Source organism: Budorcas taxicolor, chromosome 5, assembly GCF_023091745.1.
Source record: "Budorcas taxicolor isolate Tak-1 chromosome 5, Takin1.1, whole genome shotgun sequence".
NCBI lineage: Eukaryota > Metazoa > Chordata > Mammalia > Artiodactyla > Bovidae > Budorcas > Budorcas taxicolor.
In genome coordinates this window covers 21,715,058-21,742,855 of record NC_068914.1, presented here as the reverse complement: position 1 = coordinate 21,742,855, position 27,798 = coordinate 21,715,058, and the positions used below count along the sequence as shown (strand labels likewise).

The 27,798-nt window shown below is 37.6% G+C and overlaps 1 protein-coding gene across 1 annotated transcript in view; it reads right to left on the bottom strand.

Annotated features, from left to right (window-relative positions):
* CTNNA3 (catenin alpha 3) overlaps positions 1–27,798 on the bottom strand; it is a 1,850,481-nt gene that overhangs the window by 1,647,908 nt on the left and 174,775 nt on the right. Inside the window, exon 5 of the mRNA XM_052639474.1 lies at positions 25,853–25,972. Within this exon, the coding sequence (XP_052495434.1) occupies positions 25,853–25,972 (120 nt within the window). The remainder of the gene's footprint in view (positions 1–25,852; positions 25,973–27,798) is intronic.

Below are 27,798 nucleotides of genomic sequence, written 5' to 3'. Positions count from 1 at the left end.
TTAGAGCTATTTAACTCAGTACAATATTCATCTAGATGACATCACTGTGTCAGTGCACTATTCTGGCTAAAATCCCACTGTTTTAATTGCAGAAACATTCTTTGAATAAAATGCTAAGTTAAAAATAAGTAGCATCTCTTGATTTCTTTAAAATACTTCAACTATTTCAAAAGGCATGATTCCTGAAAAAATTCCTAAGGTTCCTTGTATAGGGTTGACCATAAAGGAAGAATATGCTAGAAAAGACAGCAACAGCTATCAAACCACCCAGATGGTAAGAGTACTTTTCTTTATACAATAATATGCTTCTAACTCAGCAGTGGCCACAGGACTGGAAAAGGTCAGTTTTCTTTCCAATTCCGAAGAAAGGCAATGCCAAAGAATGCTCAAACTACCGTACAATTGCACTCATCTCACATGCTAGTGAAGGAATGCTCAAAATTCTCCAAGCCAAACTTCAGCAATACGTGAACCGTGAACTCCCTGATGTTCAAGCTGGTTTTGGAAAAGGCAGAGGAACTGGAGATCAAATTGCCAATATCCGCTGGGTCATGGAAAAAGCAAGGGAGTTCCAGAAAAACATCTATTTCTGCTTTATTGACTATGCCAAAGCCTTTGACTGTGTGGATCACAATAAACTGTGGAAAATTCTGAAAGAGATAGGAATACCAGACCACCTGACCTGCCTCTTGAGAAATCTGTATGCAGGTCAGGAAGCAACAGTTAGAACTGGACATGGAACAACAGACTGGTTCCACATACGAAAAGGAATACATCAAGGCTGTATATTGTCACCCTGCTTATTTAACTCCTATGCAGAGCACATCATGAGAAACGCTGGACTGAAAGAAACACAAGCTGGAATCAAGATTGCCGGGAGAAATATCAATAACCTCAGGTATATAGATGACACCACCCTTATGGCAGAAAGTGAAGAGAAACTAAAAAGCCTCTTGATGAAAGTGAAAGAGGAGAGTGAAAAAGTTGGCTTAAAGCTCAACATTCAGAAAACGAAGATCATGGCATCCGGTCCCATCACTTCATGAGAAATAGATGGGGAAACAGTGGAAACAGTGTCAGACTTTATTTTGGGGGGCTCCAAAATCACTGCAGATGTTGATTGCAGCCATGAAATTAAAAGACGCTTCCTCCTTGGAAGAAAAGTTATGACCAACCTAGATAGCATAGTCAAAAGCAGAGACATTACTTTGCCAACTAAGGTCTGTCTAGTCAAGGCGATGGTTTTTCCAGTGGTCATGTATGGATGTGAGAGTTGGACCGTGAAGAAGGCTGAGTGCTGAAGAATTGATGCTTTTGAACTGTGGTCTTGGAGAAGACTCTTGAGAGTCTCTTGGACTGCAAGGAGATCCAACCAGTCCATTCTGAAGGAGATCAGCCCTGGGATTTCTTTGGAAGGAATGATGCTAAAGCTGAAGCTCCAGTACTTTGGCCACCTTATGCGAAGAGTTGACTCACTGGAAAAGACTCTGATGCTGGGAGGGATTGGGGGCAGGAGGAGAAGGGGACGACAGAGGATGAGATGGCTGGATGGCATCACGGACTCGATGGACGTGAATCTGAGTGAACTCTGGGAGTTGGTGATGGACAGGGAGGTCTGGCATGCTGTGATTCATGGGGTCGCAAAGAGTCGGACATGACTGAGCGACTGAACTGAACTGAAGAAGTTCTTTGAAAGTTGAATTTGTATTGTGAAGACCATTTGGACCTGGCAAAACCTAATTCTGCAACTTACTGTTTGTGTTTTCTAGAAAAAGTTACTAAATAGGTGATTTTCTTGCAAGTTTCTTAAACTTTTCCGTTCTATTTGGCCTTATTTGTGTGACAGAGGGCCAGCCCACCCCATCAAGATAAGCCAAGAATTGCCTCTTCTATGAAACGCAATATTAACACCCATTGTAAAGCACCCACATATTGTCAAACTTCACAGATCGATGGAGTAAAGTGCAGGCTAATTTTATGCCTCTACTGCCTAAGTGCACCAAAGAGCAGGGCTGCCAGATTCAGCAACTAAAAACTCAAACACTCTCAGTCAAATTTCAGTGTCCAACAAATAATGATTATTTTTTATGATAAGGAGGTACCACGCAATATTCAGGACATACTTATACTAGAAAACTGTTATTTATCTGAAATTAAAATGTAACTGGGCACACTATATTTTATCTGGAAACCCTAATGAACTGATTATCCCAGCTGGCTATGGGCAAAGTGGAATACAAAACCAAAGTAAATGATAAAGCCTCTGGTGCTACACACACACACACCCACACATACACACACACACTTACCCCCATCTAAATCTCTGCTGTATTTCCAAACATCACAATGTTGCCTCATTGAGTTCTGGATTTGGAACTTTATAGCAAATACAAATTTCACAAACATGAATGCAAAGGTGCAAAAATGTAACTTTGGGTTTTTTCAGCTTTATTGAAGTATAATGGACAAATTTTTCTATAATAAAGTTAATTTCTTTATTCCAAGCCCTACTTTGCTCAGAGCAGAAATTTCATTCAATCCCATTCACGTAAACTCAGTCCATTTCAGTGATTTCTCAGTCATACTCAATTCAATCACATTCAAGTTAAACCGCTTTCTCAGATTTTCCTCCTGATTCCTCCTCCCTGGGGATGAGTCTAAGACACAGAAGGGTTCATTCAGCTGCCAACACACGACAGTTGGGAATACAGCCATCTACACATCCACCTGGATCTGCCTTGGTCCGTTACAGGCCTCCTGATCCTGAAGCAACTCCGCCCACCTGGTCTTCAGCACTGGAGAGCTCTCGCTCATATGGCAACAAGACAGTCCATAGCTCTCTCAGTTCCCACTGCATCCTGCGGCACTGGTGACACCTGCAGTCAGCTACAACCTTCCTCACCTATCCTTTTATCTGCTGCACCTGTCACCTCCATGCAACCAGGCTCCCTGACTCCCTCTCTTAGATGAATCCTGCTCAACACTCAGGTCCCAAGGAAATTATCTGATGTCCTCCCCCACTAATTCAGAATTGAAAAAATATTCTGGCTGACAACATGGCAGAAAAAACTCACTCTGACTTAAGATCTTCAGAAACCTCTCTACTCTCAGCTTAGATCTAGGATTCATTGGTCATCTCAGATAAGTTATATTATATTCCCCACCCTATCAAAATGCGAGAGCAGTAAAGATAGTACTACAGACAGTAGTACAGACAGTCCCAAAATACAAGAGACAACTCCACACACGGACATCACCAGATGGCCAATGTCAATATCAGATTGATTATATTCTCTGCAGCCAAAGATGGAGAAGCTCTATAAAGTCAACCAAAACAAGACCAAGAGTTGACTGTGGTTCACATCATGAACTCCTTATTACAAAATTCAGACTTAAACTGAAGAAAGGAGAGAAAACCACTAGACCATTCAGATATGACCTAAATCAAATCCCTTAAATTATACAGTAGAAGTGGCAAATAGATTCATGGGGATTAGACCTGATGGACAGAGTGCCTGGAGAACCATGGACAGAGGTTCGTAACATTGTACAGGAGGCTGTGATCAAAATCATCCCCAAGAAAAAGAAATGCAAAAAAGCAAAATGGTTGTCTGAAGAGTCTACAAATAGCTGAGAAAAGAGGAAAACCTAAAGGCAAAGGAGAAAAAGAATGATATGGCCATCTGAAGGCAGAGTTCCAAAGAATAGCAATGAGAGATAAGAAAGCCTTCCTAGGATATCAATGTAAAGAAATAGAGCAACACATTAGAATAGGAAATTCTAGAGATCTCTTCAAGAAAATTAGAGATACCAAGGGAACATTTCATGCAAAGATAGGCACAATAAAGGACAAAAATGATATGGACCTAACAGAAGCAGAAGATATTAAGAAGAGGTGGCAAGAATACACAGAAGAACTGTACAAAAAAGATCTTCACGACCCAGATAACCACAATGCTCGTGCCAGACATCTTGGAGTGCGAGGTCAAGTGGGCCTTAGAAAGTGTCACTGCAAACAAAGCTAGTGGAGGTGATGGAGTCACAGTTGAGCTATTTCAAATCCTAAAAGATGATGTTGTGAAAGTGCTGCACTCAATATGCCAGCAAATTTGGAAAACTCAGCAGTGGCCACAGGACTGGAAAAGGTCAGTTTTCATTCTAATCCCAAAGAAAGGCAATACCAAAGAATGTTCAAACTACTGAACAATTACAATCTTCTCACATGCCAGGAAAGTAATGCTCAAAATTCTCTGATTCTCCAAACTTGGCTTCAACAGTATGTGAAACAACAACTTTCAGATGTTCAAGCTGGATTTAGAAAAGCCAGAGGGACCAGAGGTCAAACTGCCAACATCCACTGGATCATAGAAAAAACAAGAGAACTCCAGAAAAACAAATACTTCTGCTTTACTGAATATGCCAAAGCCTTTGACTGTGTGGATCACAACAAACTGTGGAAAACTCTTAAAGAGATAGAAATACCAAACCACCTTACCTGCCTCCTGAGAAATCTGTATGCAGGTCAAAACGCAACAGTTAGAACTGGACATGGAACAATGGATTGGTTCCAAATTGGGAAAGGAGTAGGTCAAGGCTGTATATTTAACAGCCTTAAAGAGTTATATAGAGAGTACATCATGAGAAATGCCAGGCTGGGTGAAGCACAAGCTGGAATCAAGATTGTCAGGAGAAATATTAGTAACCTCAGATATGCAGATGACACCACCCTTATGGCAGAAAGCAAAGAGACACTAAAGAGCCTCTTGATGAAAGTGAAAGAGGAGAGTGAAAAAGTTGGCTTAAAACTCAACATTCAGAAAACTAAGATCATGGCATCTAGTCCCATCACTTCATAGTAAATAGATGGGGAAACGATGGAAACAGTGACAGACTTATTTTCTTGGGCTTCAAAATCACTGCAGATGGTGACTGCAGCCATGAAATTAAAAGACTCTTGCTCTTTGGAAGAAAAGCTATGGCCAACCCAGACAGCATATCAAAAAGCAAAGACATTACTTTGCTGACAAAGGTCCATCTAGTCAAAGCTATCGCTTTTCCAGTAATCATATATGCATGTGAAAGTTGGACTATAAAGAAAGCTGAGCACCAAAGAATTGATACTTTTGAACTGTGGTGTTGGAGAAGACTCTTGAGAGTCCCTTGGACTACAAGGATATCCAACCAGTCCATCTTAAAGGAGATTCATCCTGGTTGTTCATTGGAAGGAGTGATACTGAAGCTGAAACTCCAATACTTTGACCACCTGATGCGAAAAACTGACTCAATGGAAAAGACCCTGCTGCTGGGAAAGATTGAAGGCAGGAGGAGAAGGAGACAACAGAGAATGAGATGGCTGGATGGCATCACCAACTTGATGGACATGAGTTTGAGCAAGCTCTGGGACTTGGTGATGAACAGGGAAGTCTGGCATGCTGCAGTCCATGGGGTCACAAAGAGTTGGATACAACTGAGCAACCGAACTGAACTGAGTACAGACAGTGGTAGGAGACAGAAATAAAAACAATATCTAAGTTTGGTCTATTCTCATCAAATTCTCCTCCATCTCCCCAGTTTGGGGGAGTGTTTCTTAAGGTGGCAGGAAACAGAGGAAGAGACAATCTGGTTATGCCTACTTGCCTCTCTTTATACGATATTAAGTATTTGCAAAATTTGTTTAAGTATGCCTGATTTGAAACTTCTTTGAAACATCTTTGAAACTTTTGAAACTTCAGTGTGAGCAGTCCAGGGGAGAAAACAGCAAAAGTATATAATTAATGTCTCAAAGTAAAATTATACCATACAATCTTGCATTTTGCTTCCAGGAAAGTAACCCCAATTCCATATTACCCTGAACTCTAACTTTTCCATATCAATCTCCCATCTTAATATTCCTTTAGCAGTTACCATGTGCCCTCCAGACCATTAGTTCCCCCAACAACAACTCATTTTTCCCTTATGTCTACCTTGTGCTCATCCACACCCCTTCTTATACTGTGTCTTTGGCACTCCTTTCAGACAATCCCACTGTCTACCCATTAAGCATTAGGAATTCCATCAGTCTTTTTCATAATGAATTGGGAAAGAATGGAGAGAGTAGAGACTGGAACCAACAGGCTTGTTCTTATAGGACATTATCAAAATATAACCTGTTTTCAACCATTACTGCAAGGCTCAGGTCATAACCCTATAATAACATTCTCATCACATAGTAATTGTAAGAATTAGGTAACCTAAAGAACTAGCCTGTGTAGTAGGCATTCCTACAGCTTCAGAGATGAGAAATCTTTATTATTATAGAGTATCAAATAGGCAGTGTCTTGCTAGCATTCCAACCTCTCTGTCAATAACCTGTAAATGAACAGTTACGTACACTAAAAGTCATCCTGTTGTTTTGTGAAGAATTATCAACTATTTTTTATTAAAGTGAATTGCTGCATAGTATGTTTCTGGCATCAGATAGCCCTAGTAGAAAATATTTACATAATGCTGGGAAGAGTCTATCCTCTTTCCATAAACTCACTTTATAATTCTATTTTTTTTTTCTCTCTAGTAGAAAATGGTTTCCATGCACAGAGAACACAGCTTTTATCTTGCTAGGTGACAGACTTACACATGCCTTTTTAATTTCAATAGACTAACCTCACATGCTGGTGGGGATTTTATTCATGAATATATGCCTTGTGCTAGTACTTAGGAGGAAGATAAATTTTAAAAAATAATGAAGTATTTTCTGCCTTTACTGAAGCCAAGTTTCAGGTTTTTGTAAGATTTAATACATTATCTCATTATTTTTTATGCATTTTATTTTTAAAAAATCCAAATTTCCGAAATCACTCCATAATAATTTTGAGTTTCCTTTTCAGCAGAATGCTCTCATCCCCTATTGTTTATTCCAGTCCTAGCCCAAGAGAACCTTTTGCAAAACCAGTTTTAGAGTATGGTTGAGTTAAGGAGAATATTCATATAAGTGGATAGATATGGTATGAGTTATTGTTTGAGAACATGATTACCTGTTATGAATAAATTTTTAATTGCTTATAACATGATGCAATTAAATAAATCCTTGCCATTGTCTTAATTCCATCAATTTTGGAATAAAGTTTTAGGACTTCCCTGGTAGCTCAGACGGTAAAGCGTCTGTCTACAATGCGGGAGACCCGGGTTCGATCCCTGGGTCAGGAAGAACCCCTGGAGAAGGAAATGGCAATCCACTCCAGTACTATTGCCTGGAAAATCCCATGGACAGAGGAGCCTGGTTGGCTACAGTCCATGGGGTCGCAAAGAGTTGGACATGACTGAGCGACGTTCCTGTTCCTGGAATAAAGTTCACCATCAGAATTATAAATAAGAAATGTGGGTCATAATTTTCATTAATAATAACAAATTATATATTATTCCTGGTGTCATAATTCCTCTGATATACATATTTTTTTCAGAGCATTCATAGACACTATTCATTTCACCTTCAACACGCTATATGTTAATCTTAACTTTTTTTTTCATTATTCTAGAGTGTTAATGCTTTGTTTAGCTTATTAGTCTTCAAATAAATGTTTTAATGTGAAATTTCATAAAAAATAATGTTATCACTCTATCTATCCTAAAAATACTCATAATTACCCATGCTCTTTAGTATCAACCATTTTTTTAGTCTACTCCAAGATCTTAGATTGTGTTCCCGGATCTCAGGTCTCATACAGAACCAATGCAGAAATACCTTAAAAATGCAGGATGATAACATCTATTCCACTTATACAAACATTCTGTAAAATTCTCATCTTTGATTTTTTTCATATTTATATCCCAGTGACATTAAGAAATCACTAATTTTCTATAGCAGCAATGTGTGAAACTGGTTCTTAAGGGTAAGAAATAAACCATTCCAAACCCTTTCTAACTACAGAGTAACAAATTTATCAAAATACTCTATTTGCACAACCAGATGTATGGAGCACAATAAAATGCACAGCCTTTGATACAAGTCTCTCGTGAGCACCACATGTTCACAAGGGCTAACTTATATATCATACATTACTTAATACAGAATCTAATTTAAGTTTCCTTTACTTCATAAACACCCCACTGCCTGTATACTTTGATTTTTCTCTTTCAGGGATCTAATTGTAGCCCAATATTTAAGCATTAAAAAAGGTCAAATATCTTAAATATCTTAAGCCAGGAGTTATGTACTCCCTGTTTTTCATGATAGATTTCAAAGATATTCCAAAAAGATAGTTTCTTCTAAGTTCAAAACAAACTCCAGGTATACTTAGTTCATTTACTTCAGCTTAGTCTTTAGATTTAATGTTTCCCATGTCCTGAGTAAAATAAAGATCATTCCCCAGTTGGTCTTTTGACCTTAAATGTGTCTACTCTTACTGTATAACACAGACATGTTTTTATTAGAGTGAGCAAGAGGCAGGCTAAAAGTTTCTATCCATGTTTTTTCAAAAATGCACACTGATGCTTGCCTAAAATTTTCTTTATTCACGTGATACCCTCAGGATATGCTGCTCTGATCCAAAGTGAAAAATCCTGAGAAAACGAGCTTTGAACTCAATTTTTGACTCAAAAACTGATAAAGAAGCTCTAAAGCTTGAGTAATTTACCACATTTCATCTCGAAATTCACAGATGATGATTAACAAAATTGTCAAAAGTATCCTAACTATTCTTAATGATTTTAACATTAAAGCACTGGAAATGACCTAAACACAATTACCTTTAATTTTACAAATATAAATTTAGGATGAAGACATAAATATATAACTATCTGCGATAAAATATCTGGTGTACCATTCATTCTGCACAATTGAAAATACCAAGAAGTTTCAGTAATTTCCAAGGTTTGAGTAGAGAGCTTAGCACAATAGACACAAATATCAATATCTAAATCAGAATGGGAAAATAATATGATGTCTTCATGAAGCAAAAAGTGAGGCTACAAAATATGTAACTTAAAATCAGAGTACAAAAAAGGCCTCAAAATAATCAAAACAGTTTAATCCCCTAATCTAAGGAACTCCTATCAGCAACCAGCACCACGTTTGGAAAATCAACCACAGGTCAGATGTTGATGCTGAATGGATGCAGCAACAGATCATTACCTGCTTAATTGTGTATATACCTAATAGGCTCATACAGCTCCTTTGGAACAAAGATTTCGTAATGGAGTACATGACAAATACTTAACTGTGGTGCAACCAGATGCTATAAGAATATGAGCAGCATTTATATAGAGAATATTACCATGTATTAATGTCATGTGATACAATAGAGAAAAAATCAGATTCACAAAAATACAGTTAAGAGAAGACTACAGTGTAAATTATAGGTTGGTTGTGGCATCTTGCTAAAAGCTCCTAGGTGATATTAAAAATATTAAGCAAAATATTATTAGCTTGGTCAATGAATACAAGTATCAGCTGCTCATAGAAGAAAAGCTACTTACATTGCAAAAATTCAAAGATATCTCACTTCAAATGTAATATGACTTTGAAGAATATTAACTAGATTAATTTTTTGGCATTTGAAACCAGATTGCATGGAAGAAAACCTATAGATATACATAGCCTTGTAAATCACTGAACAAAATGCAAAGCAAGCCAGCAATCCTGCTTCATCTTCTGGTGCTATTTCCCCTCACCTAGATGTATTTCAGCATGTGTTTCTACTGCTGTCACATTTGGAGCATGAGAAATAATATAAAAGCTGATTAGCTTCCTCCTAAATGGAAAACTTGAAACTAACCAAACATGGTATTTTAGAGAGCAAAAACTGAGTATGCTTTTAAAAAATACAGGAAAAACTGAAATATCTCATTACATATTAAATTAGCCTCCTGGCAATCAGCCCCTTTAAAACAAACAGCTTTACATCTTCAAAAGGCAGCATGATTGGTGTGTGCATAAGTTTAAAGCTCTGTTGTCAGCAGAACCATTGCCCTCATCTAAGCAGCATCAATAGTTCCTTTGAATTTTAGCCAGTAGTGCTCTAGGCATACTCCAGGCACTACTATCAACACAGAGAGCCATCAGGATAGCAGTAATCTTTTTGCCTGACAAGGACACAGTAACAGTCATTGTGATGTTTTCTGACTGTATACTCAAGTAGAGACACACAACTTGGACACACCAATTTAACAAGAATGTGTTTGAGACTTTAATTTTCATCAGTTGTATAGTATGTGATCAAGCTTACTTTTCTGGAGCGAATGCTGCTGAACCAATACCAGCTTGTCCCATGGTCAGTCTGGCCAGATCACAATGAACACTGCAAGGTTAAAATACTATATTCTCACTCTTCTTCAGCAATCTGTATCTTACACTAGCTGTCCTCATTTGCAATCTTTCACTTGCAGCAAAAATATACAAAGGACAATTTCTACAACTACTAAAATACGTAATCCATAAAAATATAATATGCACGTGGATAAATGTGTCCTTTCACATGACAGTGAAACATCAAAATAAACTATAAAATTTGTGAGAAGGGAAATTATAGTAGGGGAGCAATATCTTCTATGTCCAAACATAGACATGAATCATACTACTGGACCATAACTCAAATTCAAGATATTTATTAAGTACTTACTATGTTCCAGGGACTGTATTAGGCTTTTCAGACACAACTGGAAAAAATGGTCTCCTACAATTTAGTACTGAAACTCCACTGATACTTGAACTGTAGACCATGGACGGGTAACATAAGCATCAACAGGGAGCTTAACTTTCCAGTCTCACTCTAAATCTACTGAATCAAAATATGTACTTCAACAAAATTCCCCTTGCTATTTGTATACATATTAAAGTTTAGGAAGCACTGATTTAGAGGGCACAGGATCTAGGTATCACCAAAGAAATAAAAATTCCTATGCAACAGAAAAGAACAAAATCATCTTTTCTGAATTATTTGCATATCCATGTACTGAAGTGGCTGAACTAGGTGATGCATATAGTAATCCCTGTGCCCTGTGTGCTAAGTGACTTCAGTTGTGTCCAGTTCTTTGCGACACTATGGACTGTAGCCCACCAGGCTCCTCTGTCCATGGGATTCTCCAGGCAAGAATACTGTAGTGTGTTGCCCTGCCCTCCTCCAGGGGATCTTCCCGACCCAGGGATCCAACCCACGTCTCCTGAGGATACCACATTGTAGGTGTTACCGCTGAGCCCCATATAATCCCTACCTCTTCTAAAATGTTGTAATATTATTGCATTGTCTTTCCATTTCAAAAAATGGCACTACTGAATGATTTCCATTTATATGCAACTCAATGTCAAATACAGTTTATATAATATACACATACACACACACACATATGTTAAAAGTACCTATAATTACATTCAGAATACAAACCAGAGATACCAAAGGATCAATATACAACTGACTGATTTATGCTAAAAGACTCAGAAAGAAAAGAAAGTGTAGCTGCTTAATCCTGTCCGACTCTTTGTGATCCTATGGACGGGACCCCAGTTCCTCAGAACAGAACCAAAGAAAATATCGCTTCCTGCTATTGTCCCAGCTCTGTATTAACAAAGGGTATAACCTTGTACAAGACATCTAATCCCCCTGTGCCACATTTTTTTCACATCTAAAATATAACAGTCGAGTTAGATGAATTCTTCCCTGGTGGGTCAGACAGTAAAGACTCTGCCTTCAATGCAGGATACCCAGGTTCAATCCTTGAAGATGCCCTGGAGAAAAGAATGGCTGCCTACTCCAGCATTCTTGCCTGGAGAATTCCATGGACAGAGAAGTCTGGTGGGGCTACAGTTTATGGGGTCACAAAGAGTGGGATACAACTGAGCTAATAACACACAAAAACTCTTTAGTTTGAAGTTCACTGACTGATTCTTCTATATCCTCTTTGGTTTTCATCTTAAGCCTCCAGAGGTCACAATCCTACCAGTGAAAAGTTATCTCATTTGTGACTATCTCAACAGTGACTTATTTCACAAAGGTCACTTTCAAACTACAAAACAAACTAGAGAAGATACCATTTTCAGAATTAACTCTTTTAGAATTTTAGTTTCTCATCAATACTAACTTTTATTGACAATCTTATAGACAGGTATATCAATATAAGACATGAACAACTAAGTGCCACTTTAATGCAGTTACTAAAGTTTTTTTTACCACCTCTAAAATTCCTATCAGCATTGTAAATTTTGAAAACAACCCATAACAAAGAAGTAACTATTTCAATAAGCATTCCTCACTATAAAGTAGCTATAAGCTTCCCCATAAGGCAAACTGTCATATAGCAAACAACCTTGTAAAAAAAATTAATAAATCTTTTCTGGTGCATGAAAATCAGTGCATTTTTTATTCAACAGCTCTCTACCTAATTGCCACCAATAAACTAAACTCTGGAGAAAACAGGTGGAAACAGAATAGCAAACCTTAAAACTGAAAAGATTTCTCTCTAATGTTTTACTTTACTAGTTTAATAGAATAAACTTATTTGTCATAACTATTAACTGTATACAACGTGGAAATCACAGTTTAGGAGGAGAACGAGTATATAATATGCATCATTTTGATCATTTGCTTTTAAATAAAGGATGAGGTTCTTCTATAAAAATCCATAAGGTGTTTTAAATTCATACTATAGCTATAGAAAATGAAATCACCTTATAAAGATCTGCAGTTTATGAAGGAGTAAAAATAGTTGAATGGCTATTGCAATAAGCTAGAAGTTAGGAAATGTGAATATTAATTTTGATTCTGCTACTGATTCAAGACGACCTTGAATGATGCACCCAAACTTCTCTCTGAATCAGAAAACTGAAGAATAAATTTAATGCCATCTTTTTTTTCCCTGTGAGACAAACAGCTGTGTGCAATTGAGTAAAAACAGAATTGCATATGCAGTGGACAGAGTAAAGCATATTTGGACTGTTTGGACTTTTTTGTAGCACACTGTACTATAAGCCAACATTTTCAATATGTGTTCAGTTTTTAAATGATGTCTGAAATGCTTTGGAACCTTCAGAAACAGTTTTATAAGTGGCATAAATAACCATTTCACTTGATTTGGCAAATAAGAAACAGAATACCGTCTAAGATAGACATAAATATTTTTAATGCAGCAGTTTTTGGTTCACTTACTCTTAAAAGGGATAATTCAATCAGAACTCTTTCAAGAGATTTGGATTAATTACAGAATAAGTAAGAGAAGGATCTTCTCCCAATTGATCTATTAACATATTTCACCCAACAAAGGCCAGTGAAGTGAATCTATTGCTTATAGAACTCTCTTCCTAGAAGGTTAGCACCTCCTCATACCACTCATTCAGCTCCCACTACACTCTTTCTTAGCCTGCATCTAAGTAATCCCAGGTGCATGTGTACTTTATTTTTAAAGTTCTTAAGTAAAATATATTTACAACTTCCATCTTAATGTTAACAAAAATGGGCAGTTAGTTTTCCCTTACACTGTCCTTACAGATAGACAACTCCCAGTGCAATATCATTGAATATCCCCTTATCCAAGATGATCCATAATATTTTTATTTCTATAAGCCTTTATATGGCTAAAGACTAATACTTAAAATTTATCAACTTCTTCTACTCTATGTGCTATAGCACAAAAACAACCAGCCTAAAAACTATCTGTTTTGTTTTGCTAAGCATCGATTTCACAAGAACCCTACATTGCTGTCTTGTGTCCCCCAGAATTCTTGAGTTCCAGGGTAAGCCTAGGATTCTTTTCTATGTGGTCAGTCATTATCTATCTAGGATTTTATTTCTTAATGCAAGGGATTAACTTGCAGTCATTTTTACTACATAAAATTCATCTGATTTATTTCTCTCACGCTTCAGGTTTTGGAGTTATCTAAAGGAATTAACTCACTCAGCTCAGTAAAAGAAAAAGGCAGTGCTCACTCCTGAACATCATCACTAAAGAAAGAGCAGTATTTTACTGAATGATACTACTTGGAACCACAGGGGAAGTTTAGGTACATGTGTTGTAATTATTACATGAGTTTGAGCTTAGTCAGAACATTAGGTCTAATACACTACTTCTGTCACAGATAATCATGACACAATACTCAGTACCTTAATTTTACTACCCAACAAAAGACACTACCTCAAGAACACATTAGGGTTTCCAGTTCAAGATAGTGGAGTAGAAGGATGTGCACTCATACCCTCCTGCAAGAGCACCAAAATTGTAGCTAGCTGTTGAACAACCATTGACAGGAGGACTCTGGAACCCACCAGAAAAAGATACTCCATGTCCTAAGGCAAAAGAAGAAGCCACAGCAAGACAGTAGGAGAGGCACATTCATGACAAAATAAAATCCCATAGCCACTGGGTAAGTGACCCACAGACTGGAGAACAATGATACCAAAGAAGTTCCAACACTATTATGAAGGTTCTGAACCCCACATCAGGCTTCCCAGACTGGGGATCTGACAAAGGGACTGGGAATCCCCAGGGAATCTGGCCTTGAGGGCCAGCAGGATGTGAGTACAGGCCTTCCAGAGGACTGGGGGAGACAGAGACTCCAGGCTTGGATGGCACACAAAAAAAACTTTGGGTGCACCAAGACCCAGAGGAGAGAAGCAGTGATCCCACAGGATACTGAACCAAAACTATTTGCTAGTCTTGGAGGGCCTCCTGTGGAGGCATGGGTCAGCAAGTGTTCACCACAGGGATGGGGACACTGGAAGGTCCCCGTTGGTGTAAACCCTATTGGAGTTCACTATTTACCATACCACAGAGCCTGTAGACCCCAGGGCTGGGTTACCACTTTAGGCCAAACAACTACCAGAGAGGGAGTACAACTTTACCCATCACCAGATAATTGGATTAAAGCTTTACTGAACAAGGCCCTGCCCACCAGAGCAAGACCCAGTTTTTCCCATTGCCAGTCCCTCCCATCAGGAAGCTTACACAAGCCTCTTAGCCTCATCCATTAGAGGGCAGACAGAAGAAGCACAGTCTCACAGCAGCTAAAACAGAAACCATATTACAGAAAGTTAATCATGATGAAAAAGCAGAAAGTTATGTCCCAGATGAAGGGACAAGATAAAATCCAAAAAAAACAACTAAATGAAATTGAGATAGGCAACCTTCCAGAAAAAGAATTCATAATAATGATAGTGAAGATGATCCAGGATCTCAGAAAAAGAATGGAGGCAAAGGTTGAGAAGATACAAGAAATGTTCACCAAAGACCCAGGAAAACTAAAGAACAAACAAACAGAGGTGAATAATACACTGGAAGGAATCAATCGCAGAATAACTGAGGCAGGAATACAGATAAATGACCTGGAGGACAGAATGGTGGAAATCACTGCCACAAAACAGAATACAGAAAAAAGAATGAAAAGAAAGGAAGACTGAGACACCTCTGGAACAACACTACATGCACCAACATTGGCATTATAGGGGTCCCAGAAGGAGAAAAGACAGAGAAAGAAAGGACTCGAGAAAAATTTGAAGACATAATTGCTGAAAATTTCCCAAACACGAGAAAAGAAATTGTCAGCCAAGTCCAGGAAGCACAGAGAGTCCGAGGCAGGATAAACCCAAAGGGGAACACACTGAGACACATAGTAATCAAACTGACAAAAATGAAAGACAGAGATATTAAAAGCAACAAGGGAAAAATGACAAGTAACATACAAAGGAACTCCCATCAGGCTATCAGATTTTTCAACAGAAACTCTACAAACCAGAAGGGAATGGCATGACATATTTAAAGCAATGAAAGGTAAGAACCTACAACCACGAACTCTACCCAGCGAGACTCTCCTTTGATTTGACAGAGAAATCAAAAGCTTTCCAGACAAGCAAAAGTTAAGAGAATTCAGCACCACCAAACCAGCTTTACAACAAATGCTGAAGGAACTTCTCTAGGCAAGAAACACAAGAGAAAGAAAGACCTACAGAAAATAACCCCTAAACAATTAAGAAAATGGTAACTGGATCATACATATCAATAATCACCTTAAATGAAAATGGATTAAATGTACCAACCAAAAGATATAGAATGGCTGGGTGGATGCAAACATGTGCCCGTATGCACTTCCACTCACCACATCACTCTGCCTGACCCCAAATTGTATGTAATTATTTTATATTGTTAAGTTAATGATGTTCCCATTATGACTTGCAATTGTAATTATCTTTTATTTTTTGTCTGGCTATTGATTGTGAAAACTGATAAACATCTTTTACTATTGTGATTACATAACTATTATTCACTTAATACCACTGTATCATGATTGGTCAACAGAAATATAGAACTCTATGCCACCAAAACTAGTATCGACCATAAAAACCTGTAATCAGTTTTTAAAATCTAGAAACATATCAGAATTATCTTGATAATTTTTGAAAAATACAAATGCTCAAGTATTGTTTTTTTTCTCCAGAGTTCCAGATATGTTTCTAATGAGCAGTCATGTTTAAAAACAACTGGACTATATGAGGATCTTCTACTTTTATCTAGTTTATTTCACATTTTCTATTTCATATTCAGTGCTCCCATTTCATTTAGTTTGAAGTAAAGTGGCTCAGTCATGTCTGACTCTTTGTGACCTTGTGGACTGTAGCCTACCAGGCTCCTCTGTTCATGGGATTTTCCAGGCAAGAGTACTGGAGTGGGTTGCCATTTCCTTCTCCAGGGGATCTTCCCCACCAAGGATTGAACCTGGGTCTCCTGCATTGTAGGCAGACACTTTACCCTCTGAGCCACAAGGGAAGTCCCTTCATTTAGTTTATGTTCTCCAATTTATCCATCTCTTCTCTTGTTTGTTTTTATGTTCTTTCTCAAGACTTTATCAAGCGTAGTAGAAAAGTTATTTATACATATTTACATAAATATATATTATAGAAAAACCTATGAATTTTTGCCTAAATAAAAAATTTATGACATTTTTATTCTATTTGTTTGACTTAGTATGAATAGAATACTCGATTTCTAAATAAAAAATAGATATGCAACAAGCAACAAAGGTTTACTATATAGAATAGGGAACTATAGTAAATATCGTGCAATAACTTATGATGGAAAAAATTTTCAAAAATAATATATGTGTGTTTATATAACTTAATCACCTTGCTGTGGACCTGAAACATTGTAAGTCAACTATACTTCAATAAAATACACATATATAAAACAACACACACACATACACACACACACATACACACACACACATTAGAACCAAATACTTCAATTCACTTTTCAAAAGGTATCATTTTTTATGACAGCGATCACTAACCACTGCTACATATGTCCAAAACCATTATATCCCATATGTTCATAACAGTGCTGAACCCTATGTGAAGTACAAAAGTATATGAAAGAGAGCATATCCTTATGGAACTTACCAACCATCTAGGATGAAGACTGATGAGAATTATACAAAAACAACACCATAATAGCTACAACTTATACTAACCACATGCCAGGCACAATGCTAAGTCCCTAAAATATTGATTTCCTTATGTATTTTAAAGGATTTAAAGCATATATGTACTTTACAATGTCACGAACCTCTGTCCATAGTTCATCAGGCACTCTATCTATCAGATCTAGGCCCTTAAATCTATTTCTCACTTCCACTGTATAATCATAAGGGATTTGATTGAGGTCATACCTGAATGGTCCAGGGGTTTTCCCTACTTTCTTCAATTTAGGTCTGAATTTGGCAATAAGGAGATCACGATCTGAGCCACAGTCAGCTCCTGGTCTTGTTTTTGTTGACTGTATAGATCCTTTCCATCTTTGGCTACAAAGAATATAATCAATCTGATTTCACTGTTGACCATCTGGTGATGTCCATGTGTAGAGACTTCTCTTGTGTTGTTGGAAGAGGTTGTTTGCTATGACCAGTGCATTTTCTTGGCAAAACTCTATTAGTCTTTGCCCTGCTTCATTCCGTATTCCAAGGCCAAATTTGCCTGTTACTCCAGGTGTTTCTTGACTTCCTACTTTTGCATTCTAGTCCCCTGTAATGAAAAGGACATCTTTTTTGGGTGTTAGTTCTAAAATGTCTTGTAAGACTTCATAGAACCGTTCAACTTCAGCTTCTTCAATGTTACTGGTTGGGGCACAGACTTGGATTACTGTGATATTGAATGATTTGCCTTGGAAACGAACAGAGATCATTCTGTCATTTTTGAGATTGCATCCAAGTACTGCATTTCGGACTCTTTTGTTGACCATGATGGCTACTCCATTTCTTCTAAGGGATTCCTGCCCACAGTAGTAGATATAATGGTCATCTGAGTTAAATTCACCCATTCCAGTCCATTTTAGTTCACTGATTCCTAGAATGATGATGTTCACTCTTGCCATCTCCTGTTTGACCATTTCCAATTTGCCTTGATTCATGGACCTGACATTCCAGGTTCCTATTCAATATTGCTCTTTACAGCATCAGACCTTGCTTCTATCACCAGTCACATCCACAACTTGGGTTTGGTTTTGCTTTGGCTCCATCCCTTCATTCTTTCTGGAGTTATTTCTCCACTGATCTCTAGTAGCATATTAGGCACCTACTGACCTGAGGAGTTCCTCTATCAGTATCCTATTATTTTGCCTTTTCATACTGTTCATGGGGCTCTCAAGGCAAGAATACTGAAGTGGTTTGCCATTCCCTTCTCCAGCAGACCACATTGTGTCAGATTTGTGACATTGTACAGGTTCATGACATTGTATAGGAGACAGGGATCAAGACGATCTCCAAGTAAAAGAAATGCAAAAGAGCAAAATGGCTGTCTGAGGAGGCCTTACAAATAGCTGTGAAAAGAAGGGAAGCAAAAAGCAAAGGAGAAAAGGAAAGATATAAGCATCTGAATGCAGAGTTCCAAAGAATAGCAAGAAGAGATAAGAAAGCCTTCCTCAGCCATCAATGCAAAGAAGTAGAGGAAAACAACAGAACGGAAAAGACTAGAGATCTCTTCAAGAAAATTAGAGATACCAAGGGAACATTTCATGCAAATATGGGCTCAATAAAGGACAGAAATGGTATCGACCTGCCCAAAGCAGAAGATATTAAAAGAATTGGCAAGAACACACAGAAGAACTGTGCAAAAAAATCTTCACGACCAAGATCATCATGATGGTGTGATCACTTACCTAGAGCCAGACATCCTGGAGTGTGAAGTCAAGTGGGCCTTAGAAAACATCACTACAAACAAAGCTAGTGGAGGTGATGGAATTCCAGTTGAGCTATTTCAAATCCTGAAAGATGACACTGTGAAAATGCTGCACTAATATGCCAGCAAATTTGGAAAACTCAGCAGTGGCCACAAGACTGGAAAAGGTCAGTTTTCATTCCAATCCCAAAGAAAGGCAATGCCAAACAATGCTCAAACTACCACACAATTGCACTCATCTCACACACTAGTAAAGTAATGCTCAAAATTCTCCAAGCCAGGCTTCAGCAATATGTGAACCGTGAACTTCCAGATGTTCAAGCTGGTTTCAGAAAAGGCAGAGGAACCAGAGATCAAATTGCCAACATCCGCTGGATCATGGAAAAAGCAAGAGAGTTCCAGAAAAACATCTATTTCTGCTTTATTGACTATGCCATAGCCTTTGCCTGTGTGGATCACAATAAACTGTGGAAAATTCTGAGAGAGATGGGAATACCAGACCACCTAACCTGCCTCTTGAGAAATCTGTATGCAGGTCAGGAAGCAACAGTTAGAACTGGACATGGAACAACAGACTGGTTCCAAATAGGAAAAGGAGTACGTCAAGGCTGTATATTGTCACCCTGCTTATTTGACTCCTATGCAGAGCACATCATGAGAAACGCTGGGCTGGAAGAAGCACAGGCTGGAATCAAGATTGCCGGGAGAAATATCAATAACCTCAGATATGCAGATGATACCACCCTTATGGCAGAAAGTGAAGAGAAACTAAAAAGCCTCTTGATGAAAGTGAAAGAGGAGAGTGAAAAAGTTGGCTTAAAGCTCAACATTCAGAAAATGAAGATTATGGCTACTGGCCCCATCACTTCATGGGGAATAGATGGGGAAACAGTGGAAACAGTGTCAGACTTTATTTTTGGGGGCTCCAAAATCACTGCAGATGTTGATTGCAGCCATGACATTAAAAGACGCTTCCTCCTTGGAAGAAAAGTTATGACCTATCTAGATAGCATATTGAAAAGCAGAGACATTACTTTGCCAACAAAGGTCCGTCTAGTCAAGGCTATGGTTTTTCCAGTGGTCATTTATGGATGTGAGAGTTGGACTGTGAAGAAAGCTGAGGGCCGAAGAATTGATGCCTTTGAACTGTGGTGTTGGACAAGACTCTTGAGAGTCTCTTGGACTGCAAGGAGATCCAACCAGTCCACTCTGAAGGAGATCAGTCCTGGGTGTTCTTTGGAAGGAATGATGCTGAAGCTGAAAGTCCAGTACTTTGGCCACCTCATGCGAAGAGTTGACTCATTGGAAAAGACTCTGATGCTGGGAGGGATTGGGGGCATGAGGAGAAGGGGACGACAGAGGATGAGATGGCTGGATGGCATCACTGACTCGATGGACATGAATCTGAGTGAACTCCGGGAGTTGGTGATGGACAGGGAGGCTTGGCGTGCTGCGATTCATGGGGTCGCAAAGAGTCGGACAAGACTTAGCGACTAAACTGAACTGAACTGATGTACTTTACACTTTATATATTGCTTATCAAAACAGGTTATATGTTAGGTATTACTTTCCTAACCTTTTAAAAGAAGAAACTATAGTGCCTAAAACAGTATAAATAATCTAACAAGATTTGGTTGACCGCAGGCCCACACTTTAACTTGTACTACAAGGATCTTCAATGAATGTTGAATCATTCAGATGTTAAATTGCATGACACTGATAAAAGCTAAGAATGACAAAAAGGAAGTTTACATACTGACTGAAAGCCATAGGATAAAGTGTCATAAGGAAGACATTCCAGTTTGGCTTTAAAGGAAGATTAGTCATTAATTAAATAAATATAAAAGGGCTAAATATTATAAACATCAAGTTTATGAACACTGTGAAAAGTTCAGAAGGCAAGAATAGCATGCCATCATCAGGGAGACAAGAGGGAATTCAGAGATCCTGATGTGTTCCAACATGAATATGTATCTGAAGTACATTTTAATGTTATCTATTTTCTGATCAGTGTGTAAATGCGCTTTAGTCTACAAAAAGTTCAACTTAATAATGTCAACTTTATACCAAAGGACCTCAGAAGCCTCTGGAAACAGGATGTGTCTTATAATGTTATTTTTAATATTATAAGTATTAATAGGACTTCCTTGCTGACTCAGTTGGTAAAGAATCTGCCTGCAATGCAGGAGACCACCTTTAGTGCAAGAGACCCAGGTTTTATCCCTGGGTTTTGAAGATCCCCTAGAAAAGGAAATGGCAACCCACTCCAGTATTCTTGCTTGTGAAATCTCATGGACAGAGGAGCCTGGCTGGCTACAGTTCACAGGGTCGCAAGAGTTAGACACAACTCAGCAACTAAATTACCATCAGAATATCAAACTTTATTTTATTCCAAAAAGCAAACGCCCAAGAAAATTTCTTTATTTATAAACTCTCAAATTAATACATCAACCTGGGTTCTACATAATAGCTCAGTCTTGCTAGTACCACTTTTATATATCATCAACCAGGAGGATAAAAACCAAGCAGTCTAAGAAGATAAACTCGAAGATTGCATCTCCAGATATAGTAAAAAACTCAGTCTCCAGATTCTTCGGTTAATAAGACTTTGGCATCCATTTACTTCAGACAGATTCATCCTGGAAAAACCACCAGGAGAGGAGAGCGAGAGGGAAAGGAAAGGAAAGCAAACAAAAGGAAAGGGAGGGCAAAGCTAATCTACACCTAGGAGACAAAGGACTATACCCATCGCCCCTAATCCACATTAAAAAAAAAAAATGGGAAAAGAATAGAGCGAAGTATTCCTGGGTCATATCTGGCTCAGGGAAAGAAACCTCTCAAAATGATCTTTAAAACATCATAGAAAGGGACATAAAATAAAATCTAATGAAAGAATACAAGAAAATAATTATAGTTCATTGGGAATTCTTAATACATAGATAAGGTAGCCTTGATGTTTTGTGTTCGTTTAAAGAAATAGATGGAAAATGGAATATATTAGGAGAAAACCTAAATAAGACATATGGCAAGAAGCAATATGTCAGTGTTTGGCATCCAGGAAGCCTAAGGGTTAATATCCTTCTGTATTTTAAAAGTGCAGTAAAACATATCAATTTTAGTTGCCTATAATCTGAGGCCAAAACTTTTGGCATACTTCCCTCTTCATAGTGATAAAAGTACCAACAAGTATTTATTGATTATTTGTCATGGGTCAGATACTGTTGTGAGCACTGCAGAAGATACAGCATTGAAGGTGACAGACAAGGTCCTGCCCTTATGGAGCTTACGTTCTGTCACAAAAAGAAATGATAAATATGGTTGGACCAGGGAACAAAGCATGACTAATTCTCTGGTACAAAGCATCCTGCCTTATAAGGTGCTCAGTTTTATAGAGACCTGAATCTTTTCCAGTAGGAGAAACGTATAGTGTGTGTGTATAGGTTTGCGGGACATTACAGGGAGTAGGGGTGTAGGCTAGGGCTTCCCTGGTGGCCCTAGTGGTAAAGAATCAGCCTGCCAATGCAGGAGACAGAGACATGTGTTGATCCCTGGGTCAGGAAGATCCCCCGGAGGAGGGCATGACAACCCACTCTTGTATGATTGCCTGGAAAATCCCACGGGCAGAAGAGTCTGGTGGGCTACAGACCATAGGGTCTCAAAGTGTCAGACATGACTAAGCGAGTAAGCAAGGATGGGACATGAAAGCAAATCCCACCAAGTCAGAAAAAAGCTAATATTCTGACTGTTTAAACCCTGCCCATCCAGTAAACACAATACCTCTGTGGCTTTGGTACAGAAGAACTGGGTTAATATTACAAATTTCTAGGAAGCTTTGATACATTTGGAAGCTAATGGGAAATAAAGTTTGTCTTTTCCCTGCCACCTCCCTTGTTCAGTATGTCTTCTTGCAATCCTCTCTTATTTTCCCTTTTTCTATTTTGAGACTTTTTTAAAAAAATTATTCAGAAACCAATGCTTTAACCTACTAAATGCTTATAATATAAAACCAAGTATAGTTTCATTTCCAACATTTTATCCCTCTCATCTTATTCCTAAAACCCCCTTTCCCTCTTTTTTTATTACTCTTTGATCCCTGACTTTCTACTCTACCATCCTTTTTCTGACCACTTCACTCCAATTCCCCTTCCATCTTTTCCAGACAGAAAAAAAAAAAAATGATCACTAGATACAGGGAAAGACAGAACCAAGTAAAACAAAGGGTTGACAATATGCTATGCATGCAGGTAAGTTCATTTTGTAAGAATTTGACATTTCAAGTTTAAAAAACTGCCTTATGCGAATAAATTTTCTTGGACTAGAATTACTAGATATAACACTCCAAGACTACAAAAATGAACTTTTAGGGACTTCTCTCGTTGTCCAGTAGTTAATAATCCACCCTGCAATGCAAGTGATGTGGGTTCAATCCCTGGTCAGGGAGCTATTAATAAGATCCCATGCCACAGAGAAACTGAGCTCTCACACCAAACTAGAGAGACTGTGGGCCACAATGAAAGTTTCACATGATGCAATGAAGATCCCACGTGCCACAACTAAGACCCAATGCAGCCAAATAAAATAATAAACATTAAAAAATAGAGTTTTACGTATTTTCTTAGCTGTCTGAAGATATTCTTTCAAAAGTCCTTTTGGGTTTTTGTATATATTGAACAATTTGTATGAGAGGAGGAAAGAACTGCCCCTGTTTTCTGCCTCTCATCAGAAGTCCCTTTTCAAATGTCTCTTTAAGTCCCAGATCTGGCCTCTCCTGAAACTGCCTTCATACCACATACCTACAATGCCTCACTTTATTATCCCTCCAGTTTGTCTCTCTGCAGGGATATTGGGGACAGCCCAGGTTTGGAGTCAGACTGATTTCTACTGAAAGATCAGCTTTACTTCTCCAGTGACCTTAGGCAAGTTACTTAACTCTCTAAACAATTTTCTCAACTGTAAAATGGTGAAGCCAATCTCATTACATTGTTATAAGCATTTAATGATCTAATCCATAAATGTTCTAATCACACTATGTGGCATACAGTTGTCATCTAATAAACAGCATATATGATTTACATACACATACACATATGTATACATATACAAACACCTAAGTGTCCATCTTTCCCTCACATACACATGCACTCCACCTGTCTGTTTTCAATGCCATTCTCCCAGAGTTCTGCCTTTCTGCTCTTGAAGTATTCACAATTTTCCAGATTCACAATTAGCTAATGTAGGAATCTAATCACTGAAAATGTGCTAATGAGAAAGGATAAGAGAAGAGGACAGTGACTACTGCCTGCCAACTCCAGTACCCCCCAATGGTAAAATATGGCTCTTGGAAACAAAATTGTACTAAACTACATAGGCTGGAGCAGTGATTCACAGTATGAATTTTAAGCAGTATCATTTGGGAGCTTACTGGAATAGTTCTCAGTAACTGTGACTGCTTCTTTTACATGTGTTAATACATAGGTCATCACTAATACAAGAATAAATAAATGGATATGGTATCCTTTTTCATATGAATTAAGGTATGTGCAGAGATACTGCATTTGCCCCAGAACACTCTTCAAAGCAAGGAAAATAAGACCATGAGAAGGTTAAATATCCATGTAATGTCTGTGATAAAGCAAACCCTAGAACACAATTCTCTTTTCAAGTCACTCTTTCTAGACCATACCATGTTGACTTCAAAAAGTTTATATAGGACATATTACTTCGAAATCCCCCTTTCAAAAGATGCAAAATTTGTAAATTAGGCAATATCAAGAAAGCCACACCATCTGCCAGAATAACAGGCAAGTCTCATAAGCAATGGATTCAATGCCTGGCCATACAAGTCAGCCACTTATTCATTTTTCTAGATGATATCTATCACTGAGCACATTCCCAAAATTCACGCAACATAATTTAAACATTTAACTGGTTGTTCTGATTGGAATAAACATTCAGCTCAAGTAAAAGCTTGACAATCCTGACACCTAGTGGCTGTGAAACCTGGGTGAGATCCAGTTTGGGAAAAGTAGCTACCTACTATGGCAATATCTTACAAACTACAGAGAATTTAATGATTATTAATACTACAAAATACCAATTCTAAAAGCAACGCTATAAAATTCTATTTGGGCTCTGATTTTTCTAGTGGTCTATACAAAGAGGATAAAACACTTGCGTTTGTAAAGCATGTTTTCCTTCAACCTTACACATTTGGCAAACTTACTAAGCTTCAGAGATCAAACAAGAAAACGAAAGCTAAACTAAGCAAAAAAAAAAAAAAAAAATTGGCATATTTATGATTCCCTTCTTTAATTCTGTATGTACATTCACATCCTTTCTCAATCTTGAGGTAGTTTTTCTCCCCACGTATCCCCCTGTCAAATATAAAAGCCCTCTACTCAAGCCACATAGATGTTCCCTTTACGTCACTAAAGCATCCTTTGTCAAAGGATAGCTGAACCCTCACAAACCAGCAGGAGTTTTCTTTAAGAAAGGTGTAAGGACACACATGGAAACCCCCAAAGTGCACATCGAAAAGCAAGGATGATGCTGAATGCTGCCAAAAAAAAAGTGTGAACACAGCAGGTCAGCACCACACAGCACAACTTATTTCTGCCTCAAACATTAGAATGTAAGTCTCCCCAGACCCACCTAAACCTCTGACAGGCAGAAAGGTGAGAAGACTTAGAGTGTTCATATCCTCCACCCAGGAGAGCTCTGACTCCTACCTGCTGACGTTTGAAGGCTAAATAGTCCAGATTTTCAAGCTCCTTCCCAAGCTTCTGGTAGGTTTTCTTGAGGTCAGATTTGTTGGAAACATTTTTAAGAGATTCAAACGTCCTTTGAAACTGAAATCAAAACCAAAGTAAATCATCAGGTTAGCAGCAGATTTTTCTCAAATTCCTAATCAGCTAACACAGACAAACGGTCAATAGTGAGCCTCAGTTTCTCCCATTCATAATACAGAGATAACAAATGCCCTTAAATTAAATAATGAGACAAAATTATAAAGAATTAGAAACTATATGCTAAGTACTAGCAACATTACTGCATGAACAAGAAACTTGTTTAGTCCTCATTGTAACAAAAGAACAGACAGAATTTAAAATTTTTTTTAACTTTTCATGGTTTAGGATACAATGCTACCCTTAAAGAAAAAATCACAATGAATGTATAAATTCCAATAATAATGAGAAAGTATCAATATTAAAAAAATCTCTCACATCCCAAACATGGAAACAAATTTATGTAAAAGTACCCACTTGTCTCTATAGAAACATTTATGCGGAATAGGTACCCAACAAACTTCAGCCAGGAAGATCTCTCAGATCTTATATTTTGAGAAGAAATAAAAATGAATGTTTTGATGATCGAACCATATGTAGCATGTTCAGCAAACATTTATTCATTTCTGCTCTATAACAGACATGTTATTAAATTGATTCTGCTGAATCAGAATGCTTTCATTCATTTTTAAGTCAGAGACTACATAAACACAAAGGAGACAAATTGCAGTGTATCACAGAATAGTGTTCTGCTACTAATAATTAATTAAGCAAAAAGATCTCACAAGAAATTGAATTCTTGGTTTATTTTAGTAAATTAGAACATACTTTAGAAGATTAGCGATTGAAAATGTCAAAGCAATACCATTTGCAAGACATTTGCATTTACTCTCTTTATATCATTTATTTCCCATATTCTCAATGTGTGCCATTAGATAAAGATCTCTAAATAGAGACTTCACCATCTTAAACACACCAGAATTCCACTGTGACTATAATGCTATGAGACAGGCTAATAAAATTTTATAGAATTTAATTAAGTTTCCAGGGAAATGATTTGACCCTTACTATTTCAAACTCTGTGGAATAAGTCACAATATAATGGCATTCTACTGAATTAAATCCTTAATTTCATGAAAATAACATATTTATCTCAATCCAGGGTGACAGAGGAAAAAGAAATAGGAAATAATGCTAAACTTTCACATCAGGACAATAAACTAAATTCAACAAACCATCTTTTAGAGCCTACTATGCACAAAGCACTATGAATATAAAACATATTTCTAAAATAACTTACAGACTACCAGGGAAATTAGACATGAAATTCAAAAACGGGAAAGATACTGACATTTACTGCACGCCTACTCAGTGTCAGTTACTTCATCCTTTTCAATTTAAGCTTCACAAGAACCACAGGAGTTCCTATTTCTCCTCCATTCTAAAAGTAAGTAAACTGAGACTCAGAAAGTTTAAACTGTTTTATTTTTCAATAATGCATAATTTTAATTCATAAAACAATAATTTCTTAATTTTAATTTCTCTTGGCCTTTTCTTCTAATCTGGCTTTTCTTTCTTTAATAATCACAAAAGCTTTTATTAAGCCAAATGATATCTTTTTCCCAGTTTTACTGAGATATAACTGACATAGAGCACTGTATAAGCTAAGGGGTATGGCATAATGATTTGAAATACATACATCACAAAATAACTATCATAGTAAGTTTAGTAAACATCCATCATCTCATAGAGTTATAAAATAAATGAAATATAAAAAATATTATTTCCTTGTGATGAGATCTCTTCAGATTTACTGTCTTAATTTTCATATATAACATAATCGTCAAACATATTTATCATGTCGTACATCACATTTCTAGTACTTATCT